Source organism: Accipiter gentilis, chromosome 11 (assembly GCF_929443795.1).
Source record: "Accipiter gentilis chromosome 11, bAccGen1.1, whole genome shotgun sequence".
Taxonomy (NCBI): Eukaryota; Metazoa; Chordata; class Aves; order Accipitriformes; family Accipitridae; genus Astur; species Astur gentilis.
Window position 1 is genome coordinate 13,413,120 of NC_064890.1, and position 24,418 is coordinate 13,437,537.

The window sequence follows — 24,418 nt, forward strand, 5'->3', positions numbered from 1 at the left end:
TAACACATCAGGCCAATTGATTTCGTGTGAATTTCTCACTAGTGTGAATGTATACAACAGAGGGATCTGGGGCTTTCCTTACCTGCCTGGTAGCTGATGTACGTATCTTAGCCCTCACCTGGAATTGCCATTGTGCACAGATTACCCAGATCTGGAACAGAAAATCACCATTTGCAAGCTCCGGAAAACAACTTGATTAGGGAAACGTGGTATTCAGAACAATGCGGATTAAAATGCCATTTTTTCACAGGCAGAAGCAAAATGTAATTTTTCTGATGAATATCTATTGCACAGCTGACAATCGAATAGCCATTTAAACTTTTCCTCCTTTATCTTTCTTTTCCTATACTCAATGGTGCTCAGTTGCATTCTTTTATGGCCAAGCCAGCTCTTGGTCATTCTGCAGGGTAAGATAATTTCCTTTCTGTTGCAGCCATACTGACATAAACAATATTCAGCTTTCTGAAACATGACAGCCAGAAAATGAGATCTCTCTTGTCACCGACTATGGCATTTAGTTGCAGATTTGGTTCAATAACTCTTGGAGATTTTCAATTCTAATGTAGGAGTATAATAATTGTTTGTTTTTCTTCCTCTTTATTCTCTCTAATCACTTTATTTCATAGTTGCAGAAGGACTGCTAAAGGACACACCTGACTGAGAAAACAACAGCTTGTCCTTGGATGATGTTTATTTTATTAATATATACACACTGAAGGTCTAATTTGCAAGCTCTCTTCCTAGGATGTATGTGTGGATACGTAAGCTCTTCACATGTTCAGTAGAACGACCCTGCCACTCTCATTGCTCTGAACAGAAAACTTATTACTTACATTCATCTGAAAGTTCTGTATTAAAACTGTCAATAAATGCTGATCTGTGTAAACAACTTAGATCTGCAAGGAATATAAATCCTTTTTCCCATCTGGAAGTGTAACTTGGCTGTTTTCAATTGCCAAAACGCTTGTACTAAAAAAGTGTGTAATCCCACAAGATTTAACTTGTTCTCTGTTCTTGTTACTATAAAGCAATACTGAAGTGTGGAGGGACTCCATTTTCACTTCTGCCCTTTCGAACTCGCCACACAAGAGCATCTTCAAAACCTTTAAGCGACCACTGCTTCTCTCATGACACCCACAGAAAAACTATTTGTGATTATTTTTCATTGTATAACTGCTCTGTTCCATGAACATCTTTTGAGCACGCTAATCAACTTGTAAGAAGAACATTATTCAGCTAATCCTAATTACTCTATGTTAGCTGCCTGCTTAAATTCTTTTAATCCAAACGCAAATAATTTTATATTGGATTAGACAGTCACATTTTCCTCTTGATGACAAATCAACCGGCAGACAAGGGAATAGTGCTTGCTAATGTTTTTGCAATCCAGAGAGCCACAGTTTCTTCCTTTCCTTTCCTTTCTTGTAGAGAGCTTAGCAGTGAGTGTTCATGCTTGCTTTATCTGATGGCCCTTGAATGTTTTGCATAATTGTGTAGATTCCTGTCTCTCTGCATCTATTACAGCTCCTAGTTTAATATTTGCGGTAGTCTGGGCTATAGACAGTCAACTGTATTCATGCTGCATTAGCAAATGTACTGTAAGTCACAGAGCCACTGAGCAAGTCAGACGGTAATACTGGTGTGATTTATGTTGTAGGAGAGCCGTGCCCAGAGAATGGCAGAAGCCCAGGCTCCGTGTCTACGCACCACAGTTCTCCAAGAAGTGACTACACTACTTATGCTAACAGTAATCACGCTGTCTCTAGTAGCAATGCTACACCCCCCGAGGGCTTCACTTCTCACAGCCTGCAAACCAGTGACGTGGTGATCCACCGCAAGGAGAATGAAGGCTTTGGCTTTGTTATCATCAGTTCCCTGAACAGGCCCGAATCTGGGTCCACAATAAGTAAGTACATCACACTTTTCAGCTTATATTTTTCCAAGTTTGCCCCAAATTAAAAAAAATAAACTAATTAAAACCTGACATCTGCTAACTAGGCACTGCAGAGATTAAAACTGAAGAGACAGTCAAGGTTGCTTCCAGGGGCACCATTTGTTTGTCTGTTGTGTGTTGGACAAAACCAAAGGTTATTCTGGCCTCTGAGGGTCTGTGCTTCACGCACTCATTTGGCTCAGAGGATTCACCCACAAAGTAGATTTTCTCTGTTCTATATCCCAAAGAGACACCCTGCAGGTAAGCAATAGGGTTATGTGAATAAATGATTCCCACACACAGAGCTGAATTATACTTTTTTTGATCAAGATGAAGTTCAGGAAGTTGAAATAAAAGCTTAGATCACAGCAAACCCTATGACAGCAGCTGCCTAGATAGGGCACTGCAGCAGCAACTGGAAAATGAGAAAACTGGTTAGACACAGGTGTAAAGAGGTTGATTTTTTAACTGGTCGGAGTATAGATAGTATAAAAGTTACAACCCAGTACACGGAGATGATGTATATAGTGGCAGGATCTGCCCTTAGTAATTATAGCTCACTTTCTATCCAGAAAACTAATATTTGCTGGGGCTCAACCTTATTGCTTTATATAGGCATCTGGTGCCATTTGAGATGTCCTGGGTACATGTAGGGAGCGGTCAGGCAAATGTGATATGGGACCTACAGAAGACTCACACCCTTTGGTAGTGGCAGCTGCTACTAACACCAACGTTTGGGTGTTTCAAATGGGATTTAACCAACTGAGAGCTGAGCCCATTGGAAGGAGGAACCATAAAAGGCTTTATGTTGAGAGACATCCACATCTCCCTCCAAATCCATCTGAAACTGTGAACACTGATCACTGCTGAAAAACCAAGACAAGTGAGAACATTTATCATTTTGCAAGTTGCAGCCTAATGCAGTCCTTTCCCTGCATTCAAAACATGGTTTGAAGGAACTGTTCTTTTGCCCAAAAGTGGTTCCTGAGGAAATAAAATCACAATTTCAACTCTTAGGGCCAAAGTTCTAAATTCATAACAGAAAAGCAACTAAGAAAGTACTGGGAAAGCTGTATCTCACAATAGCAAATGATTTCAGAAAACTTCTTTTCAGTATTTCATGATCATGCAGTTAATAAAAGAGTTGCTTTTCATATTACCTCAGCTGAATTTTAGAATTCCATGATTGCCAGAATTAATATTGTAACAAAACCATGGATAATTAGCCTCTTGGGACTCTAGTTTTCACTTTATTGAATATAATAGCCAACTGGAAGTTCGTTGCAGAAGATCAGACAGGGAAAAAAAAAATCCATAGAGGACATTGAGATACATACATATTAATCAGTTAAGTCAGTCATGAATTTTTCAATAAAATTATTTCGCAGAGAGGGTTTGTGGTTGGGGGAGATGGAGAGGGAAAGAGGAGAGGAAGAGAAAGAGAAAATGCCCAAGCAACCAAAAGTTCTGTGACTGGAGTATTCTGCTGAAGACAATAGACCCAGGCTCAAGACTCTGCTTTGCCTCCTACCCTCCAACAGGTCCTTGTGGTACTTTTCTTTCTCCCCAAGCAACTACAGGTAGCCACTGTTGAACCTCAGCTGAACATCTCCAATAGTAAAGGAATATGACAGTCTGCTGTGGAAGTGAAATGTGAATTTATTCAAATAACAACTGCATTGAATTTCAGTGATCCCAAAGAGTACCCAAATCCTAAGTTTAGAAGAACAGCAATGAACCAAAAAATGACATTCGCTGCAGACAGTGACAGAACAGAGAAGAAAATAGGCTTTATATGTGAATTCTGTTCCAAAACTGTAGCAGAAAACATAAAATGAAAATTACATAATCTGTCATCAGTAATAAAAACAGTCTAAAAATCATTGACTATTTGTAGTTTAAGGGAGGTTCATTTTCTTTACTTAATATTTATTTGGGTGAAGTAATTTGAGCTGTATTAACAGGAGCATAGCCAGTAGATTGAGGGGAACTTCTTATCCCCCTTTACTCAGTACTTACTAGGACCCGCCTAGAATACAGCATCCATGTTTTGGGCCCTTTGGTAGAAGACAGAACAGAAGAACTTCAGCAGGAGCCACTGAGACTTCCTGAGGTCCCTTCCAGCTTGAAATAACCTGAAATCCTTTGATTAAAATGCACAATCAGGGGTAGAGAGGCTATTAACAGTAAGAAAGTATCAACCGGATATAGGAGGCGTAATATAGCTTACATCAGTATCAAAATATGGATCTGCATGGCACCATGTCAAGCACCTTGGTAGTAATTTCTCATAGCAGTAGTATGTTGATTTGGTGAAATGTTGTACTATAGTTCCAGTGTTTCTGGTTTCGGAGCCAGTGCGCTTGTTGCCAGCTCATGTATCCACATGTAGCACAGAATGATGCTGTGCAGACATAACCTAAACATACGCAGTTAAATGTTAACGTTGTAATTGCAAAGCAACTCTGAAAGAATCAAAATGGGCAAAGTAGGTCAGAAAAGGGAATATCTTGTCGTGCCAGACACTACTAGGAATAGCATAGCCTAAGAAGTCGTCTCACTGGGAGCATCCTCAGGGCAAAGTGAAGAAGAGTTCCTTTGATTCAAGAATGTTTATTTTGATAACTATATTCCCTTCTCTACTTTCTTGTAAAAGCAAAAGACTTGAGGACTTGGAAGTGTAAGTATCATCATCACTTTTACTCAAGAAGGCAATTAATCGTGCACTGAAAGTATTTTCCTTGTTCTTGAAATCACACTTATAAACTATGTTTTACAATCCAACAAATTACAACAGCTCTTGCTGAGTACAGGAGCGTGAACCTTGTGTCACTAGGTGCTTGTGCTTCAAGCACTCTTAAAATTGAGGTAGTCACTCCAACAGAGTTGCTCCTAGGTTCAGAGCTGCAGGTTCATGGGTTTTCTGCTTTGCAGTTGGCCTAAAGCTCCAGGGGTTACACAAAAGCTCACCCTCTGTTTGCCAGGCGAGTTAAAACTAGCTCTGGCTGTGAAGCTGTCGGATCACCCCATGAAGTCAGAGTAGCAGTGCTCCAGTTGAGTCTTGTATCCCTTTCCCACCCTCTGATGGGACGTGCACTGCGCTGGTCCTATGTAGCCTATTAGGAGTGCTCTGTGTCCCTCTGACCTGGAAAAGAGCCATGAAAGTGTCAGGAGCTCACAGAATGAAGGCTGTCATTCTTGTTCCAAGAGGCTTAAAGTCTTGGTCAACTTTTTTCTTGATATGCTTTTCAAGGGATTTGTTATTACTGTTGATTTACAGACCTGCCTTTACCTTGCAGAAGTTTTCAAAATCCTAAGTGCATTTTTTTTTACTCTTCATACAGGCACAGAGTGAGGGCAGACTACAGCCATAATTAGGGAATAGAATATTTTTCCACATTTTGTGATAGGCAGCACTGTAGTAACTGTCATTTTAATAAATCACTGTTAACTATTTTGGAGCCAGCCTTTCGATCTGGATGTAATTTTTACTTGCTGGTACTTGCTTAAACATCCAATTCTTGTGGCCCATGTCTTTTCCCGCATTCTATAATGGTAGAAATTTTGTCTCCCTTTGTCAAAGCATTGCTTGGGATGTTCTCTAATCGAGCACAGGGGATTTTCTTGCACCAGACTACAGTTCTGATGTGGGGCACATCGGGAGTGGAAAATGAATGACAAGGGTTGAACGAAGAGACTTCACCAGGCAAAGCAGGGGCACAGACAAGATCAGCCATGCTTCAAAATTATATCAGTAAAAGGAGATAAAGTGAATAAATAAAGAACTGTGTTTGAGTGGTACATCCAGAAGCAAGTAATTTTGGCTAGTGGAGAGCACAGAGGATCTTAGAGCGCTAAGAGATTAAAAAAAAAAAAAATACACTTGGCCAGGCTGCTGACCTGTTCCTAATGAAAGGATTAACTTCTACTGCCCCTAAAACATATTATCATGGTTTCCCCCAGACCCCATCCCAACATTAAAGGTGCTTTGGCTCTTGTCCCTTCTCTAGACAGGCCACCTAAATTTGACCTTACTCTGTGCTTTCTTTTGCTACGCAGGCTACACATAGTTTATCAGAATTTTCTCATCTCCAGTGGGATTTCTTTAGAGGACTCAGGGTCGCAGTCCCAGCTGAATGCTGGAAAGCTAACTCTCTAGTTTTACACTTTTAGTTTGGGGTGGATCTGGACTGATTGAACCTCACAGCTCTGTGGAGGTCTTCCCAGGCAACTGCCTTTGCCCACCAAATTACAAACATCTGTTAGATACCCTGGTTAAGTGGCAGAGTTAAGTGGCTAAACTGACCAAACTACAGCCTATTTCTGAAGTCCTGTCCTGAGGAATACCTTCATGCTTCCCCCAGTAAAAATACTTGCAGCACATGTGGTTCTGGGAGGAAGGGTTCCTCCTGGGGCTGTCCCTTCGAGTCCCCAGCATCCTGCAGCGACACGTGAGGCTGTGGATGTGCAGCTGTGCCTGAGGTGCCATTGCCTCACATGACAGTACTGTGTCACATTACAGCTAAAATACTGAAACTGAATTAATTAATCTACCCCTTGCATTACATTTAGGATAATACTCAATTGCGTGTGTCCTCTGTGGTAAAACCCCATTCTTGTGGAGCTTCTTAGGGTATCAAGATAAGTTCACTATCTGCACCCCATGGACAAGTACTTGCAGCCAACTGGAAATGGCCAAAAGGAGATTTCTGGATGAATTTGTCCCAGAGCTTTATGGAGTACACTTGTCCCTGCCTCCTTCATATCTTCCTGCTGCTTTTACTTCATGTGTTTGGGATGCAGCTTCCTCTAGGAGAAGAACTTCTGATACCCTGTAAATCTCTTAACATTTTATTTTCTGTAGAAAGAAACCATGTGTTGTAAATAGATCTGGCTAACTGGCAATTCCCAGTGAAATTGGAAAACTGACACTATTTCCGTGAATTATACCGTAGCAGGTAATGTCAATTAGCACAGTTATAAAGTGTAAACAAACTGAAAATACAGGCATAATCAATAAATATTTTTTAAAAAATTAAAGGCAGACAGCTGTGCATACTTGTTATGATCTTCCTCCTGTTTAGCAAAAGAGAAGTTGTAGATTTAATTTGCCCCTACACTGCATATGCCAATGACTGCTGGATTTTCAAAACATGATAAAACAAAGTCTAATGGAAGAAGTTTCTCTCATTTCTCGAAACATGTAGTCTTAACTAAAAACCGTAAATCCAAGATAAGCCTCTGCTGACTGCAGAAAACAGCATTCTGAAATAAGTCCCATTCAGCCCCAGAGTTTCTTTGAACTCCTTGCAGTTTAGAGATAAAAAACAGCTTATTGATCTACGATAACTGTGTGCTCTGAGAGAGTTATTTGTGCTGCAGTTTCACCCATGTGTCTTCCTGGTGCCTGGGGACACAATTTTCTGTGACCGATCTGCAAATTCTAAAGAAAACAGAGCTTTGGAAATTAGGATGTCTACACCACCTTGGAGATCTTTGGAACAGAGCAGTGAAAACCCACCTGCAGCATGAGTCCCCCATGGAAGATAGCTGCGACTTGTGGGCAAAGAAGCTGGTTTCTCATTTCTACTTAGCTTTGATATTCAGGTTTGAGCTGTTATTCTGCTTCTTCAGCTACAAAACACACTTTCTAAGCTTGTTTAACTGACAGTGTAATTTGGAGCTTCATGAAATTGTTACATGATTCAGTTTTTCAAATCAATATATGCCATTAATGATAGTGAAATAAAGAAGTGAAAGATTTTTAATATCACTGAAAACACGTTACTGCAGTTTGCAGGCATGAAATACTCAGTTGGCTATTTGATATTTTTTGAAGAAAGCAGGGAGGATCTTGACCACATCAGTCCCCTCTCTAGATGACTTCTGTCCTGCAGCGTGTTCCCGAGTAGGTCATTTGGACCTGGTGGTGCTGCTCTTGTGTTCTCAAAGAACAAACTCAGAGAGTTTTCATAGCACAAACCTGGGTAGGGAATCAAGGTTTTTCTAATGATGCTACAGGGCCCATTTTGCTTTCATGAGAAAGCCTGAATTAACGTACCTAAGTTCCATCAATTTTTTCTTAGATCTTCAGATTTCTAAGGTACGTGCACTCCTTCCCACCTAGCTTCTTATGCCTGTGCTATGCAAGTAAATATGCTCCATATCAGCACACAATGGGATGTTTCATTTGATAGGTTCATTAACCTTATAAACAAAAGGGATTATTGTCATCTGCAACTGCAGCATGCCACAGATTTCTATTTTCCAAAGGAGTATTGCATAAAATAGCCCATCAATTTCAGGAAAATACTTTATCTTGATTCTAATATTAGTCCTGATAGAAAGTCCACTGTACTCAAGCTTCCCAAATTTTAGATTATTCAGTAACAAAGAAATTACAGATGTTTACATTTAATATATTCTCCCAGTATGCTGGAGCCTGCGGGTTGAATGAAAAATCTTGTACCTTTTGAGAATTGAGGATACAATAAGTATTCATGTGATCAGCTGTATAACATTGAAAAGGACAGCTGGCTCAGGGAGGTTCATTTGCTTGGTTTACTATCTATATCCATAACATTAGAAAAGATTGCAAGAATTTATCTGCCAGAGGGTTTAATAGATAAAGTAGAGGTTCGATTTTTTTCCCCTTGACTGATCATTTTTGACATTTAGCTTCTATATAGGGGAAAAAACAGGAAAGTTGCTTTCTACAAAAAAACAGTCACAACAGTTACATCTAGAAGTACTGAATAGATGTAAAAAAAAAAAATCTTGATGTAAACCAGAAAAGCATTATACGTTAGTAACATCCTAGAATCAGCTATTTCTAGCACATGGGACTCCCAAGTAAGGAGAAATCATTTTTATTTCCAAAAACCAAGAGGCTGGTAGATATACACAGTGTTAGAAGCAGTATCTATATTCAGCAACAGCCGTGGCTATTGTGTACAGCTGACCCAAGCATAAGGACCCTCAGGTGTAACACCACAGAATTTACTATTTCTTTTCTATGACATGAAGGTATGGGAAGGATGTTAATTTGGATCATGGAGAGCAAAAGTGGGTGATTTTATCAAATAAAATATCAATATAGAGAAAATTGTGAATTTGTAGTTATCAGTAAGTTTCTGAAATCAGACCTTATCCACTTTCTAAATGCAAAGATTTCTTTTACATCATATTGTCTCTTATTTTTTTAACTTAAATTCTTTTTTGATAATGAGCTTAGAGCTGATCCTTGCACAGCTAACTCGCTTCTGGGAAAACATTAGCTGCTAAGTGCCAACACTGGGTCAGTTTCTGTTCCTGACACAAATGCTGTAAATATCTGAGGGAGCTTTAGGGGGAGAGACGGATGGCTTCAAACATCTTAGAAGCTTTGGTGCTCTCAGGATTCAAATCTTCCTGAAGTCACAAATTTTTTAAAAAAACATACTGCAGAAAAGTTGGATCCCATCATAAGATCCGTAGTTAGGAAATGCTTCTGTGCCATTGCTGTTCTCCACTAGATTTTTTTTTTTTATCTAGGATTATGACTTCTGCCTCGGAAGGATTTATTTTTTCTTAAGGTAGATATCCATATATATATCACTCTTGAGTATCACATTTTGGATGACTTGATATTATTAGAGAAAAAAAATCTTATATGTCTATTTTGAAGGACTGTGTGTTTTATATAAATATAAACTGTTTCTCACTACTTTCCCATATATTCAACAGTTTAAAAAATCTGTATAAATTCCTGCTTACCATACTATTTTTCCCTTGCAGCCTCATCCATTGTGTAGTCTGAGAGAATTAAGAAATGAGTTGTCCTGCAAAGGGGCATCTTGTTTTCTGTGCTCACTCTTAATGTGAATAGTGAGATTCTTGGAAAAAAAAGCCACAAATCCAAGTGTTTCTGTATAGCCTGCTAATATTAAATGCTGCTCAGGTAACTCAGTGTTTTGAAATAAGTGGATCAAATTCTCTGCAGAGGCTAATCCAGGCACGTGCTGCCACTGTTTAAAATGTACATGTTTGGAGAACAGCTTGTGGTGAATTTTTAAAAGAGGTGTGAATAGATTAGTAAAAATTTTTAAGGGCGAGTGGAATTATTTACTACCAGTCAAGTGATCTGGGACTTCCTTTAAAAGGTTACATTAATAAATACTCTGCTTAGATAAAAATAAAGCACTGAAGATGCAATTTAAGAAAAAAGATGATGTGTTGACAAAGCCCTAATTAAATGCCAAACATGGAAGGTTTCTTCCCAAGAAGAGACCTGTAATGCTGGGAGAGACCAAAGAACCCCGCAGCCCCGTGCTGTCCCTGGCCGTGACCCGTGGCAGAGAGGACAGCACGTACGGCAGGCAGGGACCTTCCCCAGGCATCTCCTCAGCTTTCACAACCAGGACTTTCTGATTTAATCAGCAGTGGCTCCACCCCTGTGAATTTGTCTAATCCCTTTTTTGAATCCTTCCATTCTTCTGGCCCTCCAGAAGGTTGCCCCACCTTCTCTTCTCCAAGCTGCGGATAGTGAGTTCATGGACTGACTGCTCCTTTGAGCAGAGGCTGTCTTCTGCTTCTCACTGCCATGTTGTCTTTGTCTGAATCTTTGCTAGTTTAGTGCTATGATTTTTGAGATGAGGGTACTGAAACTATCAGCAATATTCAGACTTTAGGTGCACAGTAGTAACTAGCAATAGTTTGTTTCATTTGCTAATCTTTTTCTAACTTTTAAAATTCTATTTACTGTTTTACTCAGTTTATGTTTTTAGAGAAGTAGGCACACTTATTTCAAGCTCTCTTGAGTGGTAATAATTAATTTAGGGCTCATCTCTGCTTAAGCTCAGACAGGGTTATTTTTTTCCCATGTGCATCATGTTGCGTTTCTTTTCGTGAGATCTTGTCTGCCACTTCAGTCAACCCACTCAGTACTGACAGTTTCACAGCTCTTCCAAGCCTGTTTTAGATGTGACCGTTCTGAATGATAAAAATTCTCCATTTTGGAATTTCACAGTTCATTTCTACCTTTGTTCCTTAACTTTTACGTAATTAATCCCTTATGAGAGTAGCTCCTTCTTATCGCTTCATAGTAAGTATTTCAGACCAAAGGCTCTTAAAAGCTTTCTAACATATTCTAACATGTGCATATTTTCATGAACAACCTGCACGTCAGATAACCTGCATCCCTTAGAAGCACCCATGCTTGTAAATCCTTAAATAAATCCTCCCGTCCCGGGGCAGCAGCAGGGACCATGGTGGCCAGGATATTGCGGCTTAGGAGAAGACTCCAGAGATGAGAAACACCTTGGGATATTACTGTGAGAGAAGGAGCCAGGAGACAAACTTCTCCTCATATTATCTGGAAATGCACAGAAACCAGCTTCTGCTGAATGGCAGTGAGTTCATTAGCAGTTCACTGGATCTGCCCATAAAACCCTGTTATAGCATACTGGTGGTGTCCTTTGCAGAATCTGATAGAGATTCAGGTTCCTTCTGCAAAAGCTTTCTACACCCCACTCTGCAGCAGGATCATATGACAACACATTGCACCAATACAACCTCAGAAGAGGAGCATTAAATCCTCAAAACCCAAAGTGCAGTAGAAAAGGTACCCTGACAGACACAGGCTTTGTTCTGATGGTCACCCACTTTGGATCGTTTCATGGCACAGCAGCATGAAGGGAGTGCAGCGATACCAAAACATTTAGAGTAGATACCTTTATCAGGAAGGTAAATGCCATTAGGCTTAAGGGGAAGAAAAAATGAATACAAAGTTCCTCCTCTTACTCCCTCCCTTCCCTTTTCTCAGGATCTGGAGCAGAATCGGACACCTGCTCTATTCACTTGTCAGGTGCAAGAAATCCAACAAAAATTGTTCTGGCAAATTAATAGGATTTCCCACCCACCCCCTCACTACTGAAATGATGTCTCAATTATTTCGACTAGCAAAACCAACTTCTTTAGGGTTAGAAATGGCAATCATGGGAATTTTAACTATGGCATCTTGGCCGTAATACTTTCCCTTCTTTCTTCTTACTAAATTTCTTGCTCTTTCATATAAGACAGTCTCATTTTCAGATATCTACTGATGTGTGGTACAGACATGGTAACTTCAGACAGATCATTTATTACATATACCAGACACAGGCACGTTTTAGTCTTAGCTTAAATGATTCTTGGTGATGCTTTAAGAATTGATTTGATGCAAAAGGCTTTGTGTGAATGTAAACTATTTCAGTGTCAAGTTACTCTTTTACTGGTTTACTTACTGATATGCATGCATGGCAGTTATACGTCTGCATCAAGGACAAAATAAAAGCAAGTTTTGCACAAAGTGTAGCTGTTCGTATTTAGTATATAATGGTTTAGACATTGTAAGATAAATTAGTTGCTTATTTCCTAAGCAGCAAGACATTTCTGAAGTACACTAGTTGTGTCCATTTTACTAAAGCCATAATTTAATTTATATTCTTGTTTGAACTGGAGTGGTGAAGAAGCATGCAGTCTGATCATGGCTTGCACTTCAAAGTACCCACTTATATTTATAGTTCTCAGAAAATTAATTTTTAACACTGTAACAACACTTGCGTCCATACTAGAAACAAAAGTCACTTTGAGTTATGTGTATTGTGACTTTGCATGAAATATGCAATCTGTGTTTGTCACCATCACCTTCAGGGAATGTTTATCAGAGGGCTGAGAAATTTTTTCTGCAGTGATGGAGTATTCTGAACACATCTCCTGTTAGAGCTTTGCTTTATATGAGCATTAATAGCCTAGATATTTCCCCAGGAAAGTTTGATTAATCTTTTCTTTCACCTTTTCCAAGTTCTCTTTAGATATTAGAATTTTAAGGATATAATATTAAAAAAAAAAAAAAAAAAAAACAACCAACAAAAACACAACTGGGTTTAAACACCAGTTGCAGGTGGATGGTGAGGGTGAGCAGCTTTGTGCTAAGTTTGCCAAGACTGAAGTGTGGGATTGGTGAGGGATACTCAGCCACCATTATGATATTATTAGAATATATAGTCAAATTTAATTGTGATAAGCGTATTTATCAGTAGTAGAGAGAAAGAAAAATAGCATGCTCTTTGTGGAGCCTAGATAGAGAAAAGCGTCAGCTATAGTGTATGCATTTAGTTAAAAACCAGAGGCGAATAGGGAAGAAACACTGGGAGAAAGATCAAGAGTAATATTTAGAAAATTCAGTGGAAAATGAGAGAAAAGACAGAACAAGAGAATGGATGGAGTGCAGAGAAAGGTGGAGAACCACAGAGAAGAGCAAAAGGAGAAGCAGAGTTGATCTGTAATGTTTTGAAAATAGGGGCGGGTGTCTATTTGATGTAGTAAATGTGTCTATACAGTCATAATTAACTGTAAATTCATGCTGGCATGTATCTAATTAGAAAGCTGCACATCTCAATAAATCTTTAGTATGATTTCTATTTATCAATTAACATATTTGAATGGAGGAGAACAATTTAGTGAACCCTGAGCATTTTCAGTAATAACATCTATTTGTATATAAAATAAATCGTGTTTGTAGTGCCCCTATTGCAACATACAAATAAAGAAATTTTGTAAACTAGGAGGTAGGAGGCAATTTATGACTACTACTTATTGTGCAAATTTATCCCCTTCACTGTTTTAATGCCTTATTGTTCTCCTGATCTGTTTATTACCTCGTTACGTGCCAGGTTTGCAAAACAGCTGAACCATAAATTGATTTTGGACTTCATGTGTATATGCCATGTATATATGCATATCTGGATTCTAAATCTTTAGTGAAATCTGTACTGTGTTAATGCAAATGATGTTGTATAAGAATTTATATTCTTACATGTTTTTACACAAGCTGGTTTTTAATTCATATAGAACTTTCTTCCAAATGAACTAATCTTCTTTTGCTTGTGAACATCACCACTTGTTTCAGCCTATGTTAACTGTGACTATTGTTCCTTGTCTAGCTGTACCCCATAAAATAGGGCGGATAATTGATGGAAGTCCTGCAGATCGCTGTGCAAAACTTAAAGTTGGAGACCGGATCTTAGCTGTGAATGGCCAGTCTATTATTAACATGCCTCATGCAGATATTGTGAAGCTAATTAAAGACGCAGGGCTCAGTGTAACTCTTCGCATCATTCCTCAGGAGGGTAAGTCAATGGCCCTTAAAAACAAGAAGAAAATTTTAAGTGGCCTGCAATTAGCTTGAATTATGTCACTGCTTGAAAGAACATCTTTTGTTTCGCCTTCTCAGCTATAATGTACAGCACACCAAAATTACAGCCTTACAACCAGCTCGAATAATATCTTAATTCCTGAAGAGATTTCTAGTTATGAAAGGGGTATTTAAAGAAAATCTCGAGAAACCTGAGAGAGAGCTGAGTACCAGAGAGTCAGTGTTAATTACTTTTGGAAGAATTTGGAAAAGCACCCTAAAAGAGAGTTTTGAGTTTGTTCCCTTATATCCTGCTGTAAACCAAGCCAAAGTTTGGCAAAGTGACTCACAAGACACTGCAATGGTTGTCACTGCATGTTCAGCCACCTCTGACAAAAAGTGATGTGTAGGAAGAGCTCAGATTTGATAGTTTCCTCCATGTGTATCACTATAAATGGACAAGACAAGAAAGAACTGAACCCTAAATTGTCTCACCTGTAGGGTGAGGATAAGGGGACAGACTCATTATTCTGGTCATTACTCCACAGCTAATCAGTGAAGATCTTTTTTGATGTTGGTTTCATGGGGTTTGGCGTTGATTTCAGGGCTTTTTTTAGTTTAGGCATGTGCCATACTGGTGTATGAATTGTACTGTATTAATGAGACTGTGGCTTTATATCTCGGCAGCAAATACCATTAGAGCTAGGAATGTCACACAGCAAGTAACGTAATTGCTTAATTATCCATGCTCCAGTTAGATGACCTTCACCTGCTGCTGCTGCATCCAGCAATGGGACAAGGAAATGGTCTGACACTGGCCATGGACTGCAGCTGGGGGAACTTCGCTGCTTTGTTAAATGAATGCAGTGAAGGAAAAACCACAGACATACACAAGTTCAGAATTCAGACCAAAGAGCTACTGTATAATCACTGGAGGTCAGTTTTTCAAACATCTACAAACAAGTGTGATGCTGCATGTAGGCTGTGCAGCTTATTTAGGCCTCCCTGATATCCAGATTAATTCATATTAGCAAATGGCTAATGGTTCAGTGTTAGGGATGGATACCTTAAATTAGAAAGCAAGCAGAGGTGCATCTGAAATGCAGTGCTATGAGATGTTCTCAGGTGCTAGTGGTGAGAAATGATTTGTGCCTAAGGCATGGCTTCCCTGTGTGACTGTGTGACACTGGACACTTCATTTGCCTTCTGATGAATTAGCTTCCCGGCTTACAAAATTAGGAAAAAAAATCTAATACCTCTGTAATGTACTTTCAGGTAAAAAAATACCATATAAATGCAAAGCAGTTTTAGAAGCAGCTTATGATTTGACTAGTTCATCCATAGTTATAAGAGTAACGTAGAAATGAGGGACAGCATTCCCAATCTTCCTGTCTGAAACTTTGCGATACAAAAGAGAGTCACAGATGCAAAATGGGTGATTAAAGCCTTAAGCACAGTAATTACACAGACAAGTATTGCTTATGCCTGCATGAGGAGTGTTTTAAGTGCAAATATACAAGCTTTTTTAACAATTAAGTCTAAATTGAAAAGATTTTTAATAAAGTAGGCAAAATTTTTAGAATAATTATGAGCATAAATTAAGTAGAGAGCCATTAGAAATGTGCAGTCATAGAGGACAAACTTAAGTGTTAAAAAAATAAAAAGTAAAATCATTCAAAATACGAACTAGATTCAAATATAAAACTAGGCAAGATCTGGATCATGCATAGTTATTGCTGTTAGGGATGCTGAGCCATATGCATGTCCATTCTGGTTACTTTGCACCACGCCACACTGGCCTTACTGATTCTGTTGCAAGCAGGAATAAAAAAATATAACATGTACCTTTGCTGTTGATAGTGCATGAGCAATTACTTCTGCAGTGCTCTCTTCTCTTGTGGGTGGAGTCTCTCTCATTTATACTTCTTAATAGGTAAGTGATGAGCAGCATAACTGTGCCAGTGTGTGGGGAGAAATATATTCAATGTGAGCTCAGTGCCAAATGTGTCTTCCCCCAAGTGCAGTGGGAAGCCTGAAGGAAGATTGGCATCCTATATTTGTAACAAGGTCACAAGGCCAAACTTCCTACCCCAGCCTCTTTGCCTTTTTGAATTTTATGTTGTTTGGAAAGAAGGATTCTGGTTTTCTGCAGTGTTACTATGTGAAACCCTGGTCATTTGGCACAATAGAGTGAAATAAAACATGGGTTTAGCTGGTTAATCAGAATTTATTGAGATTGGGTTTACTGTGCACAGTTCCCAAAGATTTTAAAAAGATAGGAAATGCTTGTTGATCTCAAAGACAGCAGGAGCTAACACAAGCACGCCAGTGCTTTAGCTTTTGTGACAACAGTCTGTCATCCCATAACAGTGGTGAAAGCGATAAAATTGTTCATTCTCTCAAAATGAAAAGCATTTTGAATATCTAGAAGCTTTGCTAAGGCATGTGGAGGACAGGGAGGTGATTCGAGACAGCCAGCATGGCTTCACCAAGGGCAAGTCCTGCCTGACCAACCTAGTGGCCTTGTGTGATGGACTGACTACGCCAGTGGACAAGGGAAGAACTATGGATGTCATCTGTCTGGAGTTCTGTAAGGCCTTTGACAGGGTCCCCCACAACATCCTTCTCTCTAAACTGGAGAGATATGGATTTGATGGATGGACTGTTCAGTGGATGAGAAAATGGTTGGATGGTCTTACCCAAAGGGTAGTGGTCAATGGCTCAATGTCCAGATGGAGATCAGTGTCCTCAGGGGTCTGTACTGGGACCAGTACTGTTTAATATCTTCATCAATGACATAGACGGTGGGATCGAGTGCATCCACAGCAAGTTTGCCAACAACACTAAGCTGAGTAGTGTGGTTGACACACCTGAGGGACAGGATGCCATCCAGAGGGACTTGGACGAGGTCAAGAAGTGGGCCCATGTGAACCTCATGAGGTTTGACAAGGCCAAGTGCAAGGTCCTGCACCTGGGTCAGAGCAACCCCCGGTATCAATACAGGCTGGAGGATTAAGAGATTGAGAGTAACCCTGCCAAGAAGGGCTTGGGGGTACTGGTGGATGAAAAGCAATGTGCACTCGCAGCCCAGAAGACCAACTATATCATGGGCTGCATTAGAAGAAGCATGGCCAGCAGGTCGAGGGAGGTGATTCTCCCCCTCTACTCCGCTCTGGTGAGACCCCACTTGGGGTACTGCATCCAGCTCTGTGGCCCCCAACACAAGAAAGACATGGACCTGTTGGATCGGGTTCAGAGGAGGGCCACAAAAATGATCAGGGCGCTGGAGCACCTCTCCTGTGAAGACAGGCTGAGAGAGTTGGGGTTGTTCAGCCTGGAGAAGAGAAGGCTCTGGGGAGACCTTGTTGAGGCCTTGCAGTACTTAAAGGGGCTTACAAGAAAGATGGGGACAAATCTTTTAGCAGGGCCTATTGCAGCAGGACAAGGGGTAATGGTTTTAAATTGAAAGAGGGTACATTTAGACTAGATCTAAGAGGGTAGATTTAGACTAGATACAAGGAAGAAATATTTTACAATGAGGGTGGTGAAACACTGGAACAGGTTGCCCAGAGAGGTCGTAGATGCCCCAGCCCTGGAAACATTCACAGTCTGGCTGGACAGGGCTCCGAGCAACCTGATCTAGTTGAACATGTCCCTGCTCATTGCAGGGGGGGTTGACTAGATGACCTTTAAAGGTCCTTTCCAACCCAAACTATTCTACGATTCTGTGATTCTATGATCAGTATTTCTAGGCTTTAAAAGAAAACATGAAACACTGAAGCAATTCGCCTTATTCAGTTGGGTTTTAAGTAATGGAGGTGTCAACTGGAGTTATAGAAGTGACCACGATCTCAGATTCCCACGGACTATCAAAAGGATACCATTAGGTTCAGATATCTTAAAAACTAATTATAACCCCAGAGAGTAGAAGTGACAAAGCATAAATTTTTGGAGGTAGTGTGTGACCAAAAATTATTATTGTCTACCTTTGCCCTTTATTAAATGCTACGCTGCGACAGGCCTTTAATCTCCAGCTTCCCATCATGCAGAGTTGAACAGCCCAGCCTCGGCCCCCAGCTCGGAGAAGCAGAGCCCCATGGCCCAGCAGCACAGCCCCATGGCCCAGCAGAGTCCCCTGGCGCAGCAGAGCCCCGTCGCCCAGCACAGCCCCGTTGCCCAGCCACCGCCTCCCCAGCCCCTCCAGCTGCAGGGGCACGAAAACAGGTAAGAGTGGTTCTTCCAGCCTCTGCCTCCTGTGAGGACCACGGGACACCCTTGTGCTGGGTCTTCATGCTGTTTCTAAGTGGCTGTGAGCCATCACTCGTGGTGCTCTGACAAAGCAGAGCATGAGTTGTGCATGGCAGAACAGTCTGTAAGTCTTGTTCAGGTATGAAACATGTTATTATGAACAAGGGTCTAGCCAACCTTCCTCAAACGTCCATCAGGATCATATGTTTGCCAAGGAACTAAACGCCGCAGTATTCCTTGCTAATGATTTCATTGCTAACATGCTATCTGATATCACTACAGCTTACAAAATACAGGTATATCAGTATCTGATCATGAGGTGGCCTTTTTTTTTTCATTATCTGACATGTGGTTTGTGTGGGGTTTTTGTCCATTAGACTTCTGCAGTCAGGGGTATATTTTTAAAACAGGTTTTATCTATGGGGTGCCATTTTCCAGCCAATTTCTCATGTCTAATTTATGCATATGCATTGACAAATTTATCTGTGATGGAAATTAAATGATAGGGGGATAAAAATTTTGTGACCAGCTGTATTAAAAGCTGTATATAAAAAAAGCACACTCAGGCTGTGAGATGATACAACTTTCTGTGATCTCCAATCAACACTATTTAGTCTTTGGATTAATTTTTGGCATGTTAAATGAGGCTGATTACACTGACTGTCTTTATGCTAATCTTCAGTAACCAACATACCTCATCAAGACCCTCTTCCCCAAACAGTAGATGCTGGTTACAGGATTGTAACTTCTTGCTTCTGGAGATGCTTGAGTTCAGTTGTGATTTAGACACTATGCCCTCTAAATCTCCTTGCTTAACAGATGTAGCACTTTCATTTGCCCAAAATTATTTTCTCTCAATTAGTCACACTTGGCAAATTTCTTTGTCTTATATTTCATTCAGTACTTTTTCCAAAAGCGATCACCTCCTAGAAGACATATGTTTCTGACAAAATCCAATGCAAAGTTTTCACAAAAGTCTCTCTGTGCAGTTATAAGTTAGTATTAAATGTCTGCTGAACTGTGAATTTTCAAAGGGGATCACTAAACTATATTAATTAAAGTTCCAAAAAGAAATTCTGTAATAGTTTTACTGAAAAGCGTAAGCTATAATTGGTCATGTCGCCATTTACATATTTAGCAAAAATTACAGTGCCTCCAGCTGTAAATAAAAGCATCATCTTCTGGGATACAATTGTGGTCATATGTTGGGAACCTGCCTAAGGATTCTTATCCCAGAAAAAGGTCCATTATTGATAGTTCATACAGTATCATTTTTCACTAGATTTTATAAATCAGATTGCAGCTTGTTTATATAGCCATGGTCACTGTTTCTGTATCAAAATCAAAATACTGTAAGATATTTAAAACTCTTAGGAATACTAACTACTATTTTTATTTTCATTATTAATAAGGCTCAGTATCACAGTAAGCATGTTTGTTCTCTGTCTTCTTTTTACAGGATCGTGATACTGAGTAAAGAAAGTAACAGGATTGCATGTATATATGCAGGTCTTGCTATAGATGCCACGTACGGGTTTTAAAAGAACATGTGGAAGCAGGCTATTTTCATCTTCTCATAAAAGTCAAAGGGAAATAGTTCTGATATTTTTGTGTCTGACTAGACATTCAGCTAATTAAAGCTAGTGTGTAGGAAGATCTGCCATAATGATACTATAGCTGTGCTAATAAAGTAATGAAGTTTTGAAACATATCTGAAACATTTTAAAATGTTTAGATTTTTTGCATTATATTTTCACATGTAAATTAACATGACCAAAAACATTGCTCTCATTTTTTCAGAATGTAATTTTTTTAAATCAGTAAGTCCATTTCAAAATCCCTTTCACAGTCTATATGTGTCCATGTATCTGCATGTGTACATACATGGCCACTTGGTCAACTAAAAACTTCCAGACCATTATTAAAGCAGAATCTGAAATGTATATTTCCTGTATAGGAAAAAAAATAAAATGTGAAATGTCATTATGCACTGATTTCCACCTGGTAAGGGAGCCACTCTTTCCCATTTGAGTAAATTAATTAACTAGTTGCTGTACTACAGAAAGTCACATTTTCTTTGAAATGTTAGGACTCGTCTTGCTGTAACCAGTTACCAATTAAGGCTATATTTTACTTATTATTACTTCCTCATTAACCAAATTTGTTTTCCTTTCACCCTGTGTTACTTCTGTGCATAACTACTGATATGACCGCGACGGGCTTGTAGCCTGATAGTATTATAGGGAGTGTGTAATAATAAAAAAACACACTATATTAACAGATGTTATATAAAGAATACCTTTCATTAAAAAGATAACAGCTAATACAAAGAATGTCTCCTTTTTTAACCTTAAGAAGCTCACAGTAATCATAGTTTATGTCAATGAAACAGAGGGGTTATAAATGTCTGCACTGATGTTTCATTTACTCTACAGAAATCTTACTTCTGGAAAAAAGCACTTTTTTTCTGCATTATTTTGTAGTGAGTATTGTTGGTGTTTTCACATGCAGTTTCATCTTCCAAGTGGGCAAGATAAGTGGGAATTGAGATGCTTTTCCTGTTCCTGTCCCTTTGAGCCTAATCCTGATCTCACTGATACGAGGTGGAAAATTGCACAGTATGACCTGAGGGAAAATTGCTTATGTCCATGTTTCAAAAGCGCTCACTGTTTTTGGATGCCTCGACTATTTACACTTGAAAGTTTCGCTTCTCTGTGAAAATTTGTTTTATGAGATTTTGCAGTCAGGCAGTTTGCTTTCACTCCTCAATATTGCATGTAATGCATATTCTTAATGTGTTGCCACTTTCTGAAACTAAGTCATTTTGTCTTTTCCAGTTATAGGTCAGAAGTAAAAGCCAGACAGGATGTGAAACCTGATATCCGGCAGCCTCCATTTACAGACTACAGGCAGTCCTCAACAGACTACCGACAGCCTCCACTGGACTACAGGCATCCTCCGGTGATGGATTACCAGCAGCCACCACCTCTGGACTACAGGCAGCCGCCGTTGATAGATTACAGGCAGCACTCACCTGACACCAGGCAGTACCCTCTGTCAGAGTACAGGCAGCCCCAGGTACAAAGGGAAATACTTAGAGCGCTCCTAACCAGAAAGCATTATGGTCTGTAGGGAGAGACCATGTAAATTGGTAAAAAAGATGACATTATAGAAGAAAAAGGCACCTGTATTGGTTTTACTGTAAGTTACTATTTCTCTGTAGAGCTAATTACTTCAAGACCATTAATATTAATGAACTATGTGATCTGTCAAATAACACTACATTTATAATTGTGTGACTATAATGTTAAATAGATGCTATTTTTAAGGTGCTGGAGAGTTAAAATAAAAGTTCTAAAATAAGCTGCCTTTGCATCAGCAGAGGAATTTTTTTATTCCTAGGAGCATAATACAGTCATTGAACAGTGGATGTACTTAGGTCAGACTGCATTTCTACAGCATTGTTGAAAATGAAGATTTTATCTAATCTGAATAAATAAAATAAATACATAAATAAATATGAATGCTGACTGATAAAATTACATTTCTGTTGGTAATAGTCTCATTGAGGAGAAAATAGCTTGTGCAACTAGTTTCTTTGACATCAGGCATGATCTTACAAAGTCAAAGAAATAAACCTTAGATGAAGAGTTATGTTACCTTGGACAAGACTCTGCTGATGACAAATATGTACTGATAGCTGTGAAGGTTTGAGGATCTAGCCCAAAGTTCAGACTTGCAAAAAAATCCTCTATTCTCCTTACATAAAGGCAGAAAAATACAGAGGTCTGAAAAATATTTAATAAGAGAATGTAAACTTCTGAACACTATATGCTGGAACCATATATAGATGGTTTCTATGCCTGTATTTTCAAAACCAGATGCATAATATCAGTGAAAATATCCAAATTGTTAAATGGGATCCAGAGAACCCTCTGAAAATTTTACACATTTCAGTATCTAAATTCTGAATCCCTATCCTCATGTGTATGCCCTATAAGATGCTTCTTAGCCTCTGGAGAGATGCTTAGACGACCTGTTTCTCACCATCTCCTGTTTAATTCTCTAACCACTGGTCTACACAACCCAGCCTTGCTTTTGTTTTTCTCCTGCTCCCATGGTGCTTGCACTCTTGGCTGTCAATGGATCAGAAGCAACAGAGCAAGTTCTCACCCAGACCCCTCTATGGGGCTGGTAGTTAGGGTCCACCAAGGAAAAACTGGAAAGATGAATCTCAGTCTCTGCAGGACACAGAAAGGGTGAAACTCAAATCTACTTTGCACCTCCTCCTCAAGGCACATGTTTTAACAGAAGAGATGAGGGTTGCTGTACTTTGTGACTCCATGCAGTCCAGCCTGCTGACCATGTTAAGTTCTGATGGGAATTTAGGAGGCGTCTCTTCTACTAATTTTTAGTTGTGATGATGCTTATACAGGAACTGCCTGCTACCTCCCTTGCCAAATCAGCACTTCTGCAGAGACATAAACACTTACACTCAGGTGCCGTGAAAGTATTGGGGGACAACATGGAAACCATCTACAGAGCATTTGGCACCAGGGAACTGCTGGAAGATACCCTTTCAGGGGGGTTTAAACTGAGGCATTTACATTTTGCTAAAGTCTTTTCTCAGAAATGGCCTAAGTCTGTCAGTGCGGAAGCATACTTTGAAGGTCCCTTTGCTCATATCAGTTGCATAGTTACACTTTTGAAGAGATGTATTTTAAAGTTTTCTTGGATGTATACCATGACATTCATATGGTTAATTGTCTTTCATTTTGTATTTGTCTATACAGGACTTTGATTATTTCACTGTTGATTTGGAGAAAGGAGCCAAAGGTTTTGGGTTTAGTATTCGAGGAGGAAGGGAGTACAAAATGGATTTGTATGTGTTGAGGTTAGCAGAAGATGGACCAGCAATAAGAAATGGAAGGATGAGGGTAAGTAAAATGCATTGTAACAATTCTTTTCAGCATTTACAGATATTTTTGCTGATGGGGTCAAAGAGAAAGTATCTCTTCCATCTCTGATCAGGTTTTGAAGAACCAATGCCATATACCTCTTATAATACAAACTTGTTCTGTAGGAGTTTAAGAAATTAGTTGAAACATATAGTAAGTCTGTGTAGTTTCTTTGCAGAATAAATGTATTACTTCTTGTTGATAATAGCTTTTACTGTGTTGTACGTTTTTCTCCTTATGCCTTCACTCATGTCTAAGCAACTTAAAAATCTCTGACAAAAAGTTTCATGTTTCTTTGATAATAATATCAGCATAATTAACAGTTATGTCTCTAATCACAGGAGCAAAGTGATAGCTATGTGACACTTATTGGATAACTATGAAACCTAAGACCTGGTCTGTGTTATTTTACTAATTTAATAAGTTGCCTCCATAGCGTTTGTTAAGTTTGTTTATTGATATTATTTAATCTTGTTTGCAGGGATCAGTTTTCACTATTTGTCTGCGTAGGTCTTAGTACGTTTGAATCCTGTACTACTAGAAATCATAATAACACTGCATCCAGATACTAAATCTAAAAGCATTCACTTAAGAATTCATTAAAAAAAAACATATTCTGTGTAGGAAAAATAACCCAATCAAAAATAGATGGTTTTAATCTGTCCAGTTGTGCTACAGAGGAGGTATAAACTCATCAAAGGTTGCTGATACCTTGCAGAATAGTGAGTACACAAAAAGGAGAAGGACAAAACATAGATGAAAGAGACTACCAAGATTCAACATTTTAAAAATTGTTTATGTATCTAATTAGTGCAGCCTCGTTGAGCCAATATTTAACTACAAAGATAGGCAATGGAAATTGTGTTTTGTACAGTAGTAATAGCAGATTTTTCAAATGTCATGGTTGTTACACAGATTCTATCTCACGATCCTAACAATCTCATCAATTTTGACTTCATACTGAAAGAGCATTGTCATTGGTCTAAATATACAATCAGAGACTTTCAGTATATAACTCAGGAGTTTTAGTATGCTTCAAATCACTCTTAACTTGCCCATTTTGTAGAATTATAGAATTCAGTTAGACACCAGCCATACCATGGCACTGTGAGCTTGCATAAGGGA

The 24,418-nt window shown here is 39.2% G+C and overlaps 1 protein-coding gene across 11 annotated transcripts in view; it reads left to right on the plus strand.

Annotated features, from left to right (window-relative positions):
- MAGI2 (membrane associated guanylate kinase, WW and PDZ domain containing 2) overlaps positions 1 to 24,418 on the plus strand; it is a 763,702-nt gene that overhangs the window by 697,512 nt on the left and 41,772 nt on the right. For all 11 annotated transcript variants that reach the window (XM_049814030.1, XM_049814031.1, XM_049814020.1 and 8 more), the window contains 5 exons: positions 1,658 to 1,906; positions 13,897 to 14,082; positions 18,137 to 18,311; positions 21,173 to 21,413; positions 23,129 to 23,272. In XM_049814030.1, coding sequence (XP_049669987.1) covers positions 1,658 to 1,906; positions 13,897 to 14,082; positions 18,137 to 18,311; positions 21,173 to 21,413; positions 23,129 to 23,272 — 995 coding nt within the window. The remainder of the gene's footprint in view (positions 1 to 1,657; positions 1,907 to 13,896; positions 14,083 to 18,136; positions 18,312 to 21,172; positions 21,414 to 23,128; positions 23,273 to 24,418) is intronic.